The sequence below is a fragment of the Sinocyclocheilus anshuiensis genome, unplaced genomic scaffold (genome assembly GCF_001515605.1).
Source record: "Sinocyclocheilus anshuiensis isolate Anshui unplaced genomic scaffold, SAMN03320099.WGS_v1.1 scaffold1434, whole genome shotgun sequence".
Classification (NCBI taxonomy): domain Eukaryota; kingdom Metazoa; phylum Chordata; class Actinopteri; order Cypriniformes; family Cyprinidae; genus Sinocyclocheilus; species Sinocyclocheilus anshuiensis.
Window position 1 is genome coordinate 108,222 of NW_015558610.1, and position 3,369 is coordinate 111,590.

The 3,369-nt window shown below is 39.4% G+C and overlaps 1 protein-coding gene across 1 annotated transcript in view; it reads left to right on the top strand.

The window, feature by feature from the left end:
* LOC107680295 (protein FAM19A5-like) overlaps positions 1 to 3,369 on the top strand; it is a 104,806-nt gene that overhangs the window by 78,923 nt on the left and 22,514 nt on the right. Inside the window, exon 3 of the mRNA XM_016476139.1 lies at positions 2,507 to 2,634. Coding sequence (XP_016331625.1) covers positions 2,507 to 2,634 — 128 coding nt within the window. The remainder of the gene's footprint in view (positions 1 to 2,506; positions 2,635 to 3,369) is intronic.

The following is a 3,369-nucleotide window of genomic DNA, read 5'->3' on the forward strand; positions in this document are numbered from 1 at the left end:
TTATAGTTGTTTATCAACCCCCAGGACCACTAGGTAACTTCGTGGAAGAATTAGATGTGCTGCTCTCAAACTTTCCTGAGGATGGTACTCCCCTAGTTATGCTTGGAGACTTCAACATCCACCTAGATAAACCTCAGGCTGCAGACTTCCACACTCTGCTTGCTTCTTTTGATCTCAAGAGAGTATTAACTACGGCTACTCACAAATCAGGCAACCAACTGGACCTTATTTACACACGACACTGCTCCACTGATCATGTGCTCGTTACTCCACTGCACACCTCGGATCACTTCCTCCTCACTCTTTAACCTCAGCATGGTTCCTGACACAACACATACCCCTACACATGTCACTTTTCGACGTAACCTACGCTCTCTCTCACCCTCCCAGCTATCTGCTATGTTTCATCTTTGCTTGCTTCTCCTGAACTGTTATCATCTCTTGATGTTAACTGTGCTACTGATACTTTCTGCTCCACTCTTACGTCTTGTTTAGACACTGTCTCACCCTTGTCTTCCAGGCCAGCTCGTACCACCTATTCTGCCCCTTGGCTACCTGATGTTCTCTGTGAGTATCGTTCTAAGCTCAGAGCTGCAGAAAGAGTATGGCGCAAATCACAAAATCCTACTGACCTCTAAATGACTAAATGTAAATGTAAATGTAAATGTAAAAGGATAATTACCCTATCCATAGAAAGATTTGAGTGACACCGAAGCAAACGTCTTAATGCCACTCAGCTGTCTTGATTACAGTTGCACTGTATTCCTCCATCACACCTACAATTAGGCCTGATTGCACCCCCTTTTGTCTCCTTGTGGCATCTGAAATTCACAAAAGACTCATCAGAGGTAAAAAAGCAAAAAAAAAAAAAAGCAAATCAGCAGGTAATTATCCTGTGCCCTGATTAATCTAATTCTCTTTATGCCTCTAAATATTGCTCTCAGAGATGCATTACATCAGCAGTCATATAAGAATAAACATAGTAAAACACTGCAGAAAAATAGACATTGTAATATACTTCTTTGACATGTTTGATTTATTCTGTCAAGAAATAGAGCTGGCATGTTGTGTCGTAATGTATGAAGATAACTTGTGCTGGTATCTGCAGTGTGGGCAATTACATTTTGTTTGTATATGATATAAGTCATAATATACTGGCAATAAAAAGGTATACAGGACAACAACTTAACTGAATAATCTTCCAACTTTGACACTGCATGCATGCAAACAAACATAACTATAATGAGAGAAGGTCGAGATTTCCACGTTCACTAATATTTTACTAATACTAAAAGAAAGAAAGTATCTCTTAATTTGCATCATATATAATTATTATATAACTAATATATTGTTAAAAATGTATTCATTATTACAGGAGACAAAATATCAGACATGACTATTCATGTTCAACTATAATTATATTGGTATTGCATAACATACTTTTTTTCTTCTTTTCTAAAACTGTAACCTTACAGGTTTTTGCTTATTGTGGGATCTAAAATAAATGAGACATGGTCATTGTAACAGTTATGTAACGTTACAATGTAAACCTGTTGCACGTGTTTTAATATATTGCACTTACATGACACATTTTTAAGATCATGTAAAGTTTGAAATATAAGTTTCTAAAGAAATGTAATGTCATTTAGTATATATAGAAACTGTCACTGTCTCTCCCAAGGGACTAATGCTAATGCAGGTATGTTAAAGTGGCCTACTTTTACATAAAAGTAGTCATCCATAATGAACATACATCTACGTGAGAAATCTGTGACAAACCTTTAATCTCTTTATTTTTTTCTTTAATTTTTAATCTAATTCGAATGCTGAACTATTTTTACTATCTCGCGCTTATGTAAAACGCTTCAACAGGGTGATGTCTTTCTCCTAAGAGTAGAGGAGACGTCATGTCATGTCATACACAACACTAGTTCAGTGTGTTACAGTAACCTCTTTTATACTCGACAGGCGGGGACAGCTCTGATGGGGTGAAAAGTGAAATCTTCTGACACATGCTTGTAGCTAACTCACTATAAATGGTATCACTAGAAAGTAGTGCATTCATTCTAAAAAGGTTCAGCTATAGTGCCATTGTATTTGGTGTAGTATGATTACCAGCAGGTGATTTTTAGTCGATGTGTGATGTCAGTTAGCAATTAGTTAGTTCATCACATTAATTATGGACGTGTTTGTCTATCAAGCAGAAAGTGTCACTATACTTTTGTCTTAAATATGAACAGTATATATTGTTTATTATCATTTCCAAACTAACAAACTTTATTTTGTGAAATATGTTTTATTGAGAAGAGTGCTTGTGCTGTCTGTATTTAAAAAAATTCCAATTGGTTTGACATTTTGTCATCTAATGCAAACACATTCATACATTGTTAAGTGTACAAATATTTTGGGGGGTGCATTGTGTGTGTGTGTGTGTGTGTGTTTTCTGTGTTTCTACTTGCCTTCAGGATCATATTATCTTAACCTTTTCTCTGGTCTTGATCCACAGCTCGTATCGTGAAGACCAGGCAGTGGTGTGACATGGTGCCCTGTCTAGAGGATGAAGGCTGTGACCTGTTAGTAAACAAATCAGGCTGGACTTGTACACAGCCCAGTGGCAGAGTGAAAACTACAACGGTGAGACTTACTTATTCTCATAATCACTGTCAAATGTCACTCTGTTTACTAGGGCTGCCCCCAATAGTCGATTTTATTAGTTGCTTATGGCGCTTTTCCACTGCGTGGTACGACTCGGCTCGGTACGGCTCAGTACGGCACGGCACGGTTCGGCTCGGCACGGTTCGCGTTTCCACTGCAGTTCAGTACCGCTTTAGAGTGGACAGGATTATTCATATGTCGTTATAGTTGCGCCGCCTCTACTACCACGACTCCTAAAAAAAAACGTTTTCATTCCGTGTCGCCCCATCAAGCTCTCGCTGGATCCGCTCCTCTGCTATCAACGAGAGGAATGTCTGTACTTCCGCAACAGACAACAAAACGTTTTGGTTGTTAAAAAAAAGGTGCGCTCGTTCAAAACAGTTGCGTTCGATCCTTCGCTGGCTGTGCTGATTTAAATCTAGCAGTTCTTTTGTGTTTGTGTCGCAAGTTCAGTGACGCAGGTAGTGACGATTCTCTCCGGCCAATCCGTGATCAGCAGAGTTTACACGTCATGTTTTGGTAACGGTACGGTCCACTTGGAACCCCAACCGAAGTGGTACTAAAAAAAGTACCAGGTACCAGGTACTGTACCCAGTGGAAAACCCCCCAAAAAGTGAACCGTACCGAGCCGTACCATACAGTGGAAAAGCGGTGGTACTAAAAAAAGTACCAGGTACTGTACCCAGTGGAAACCCCCCCAAAAGTGAACCGTAC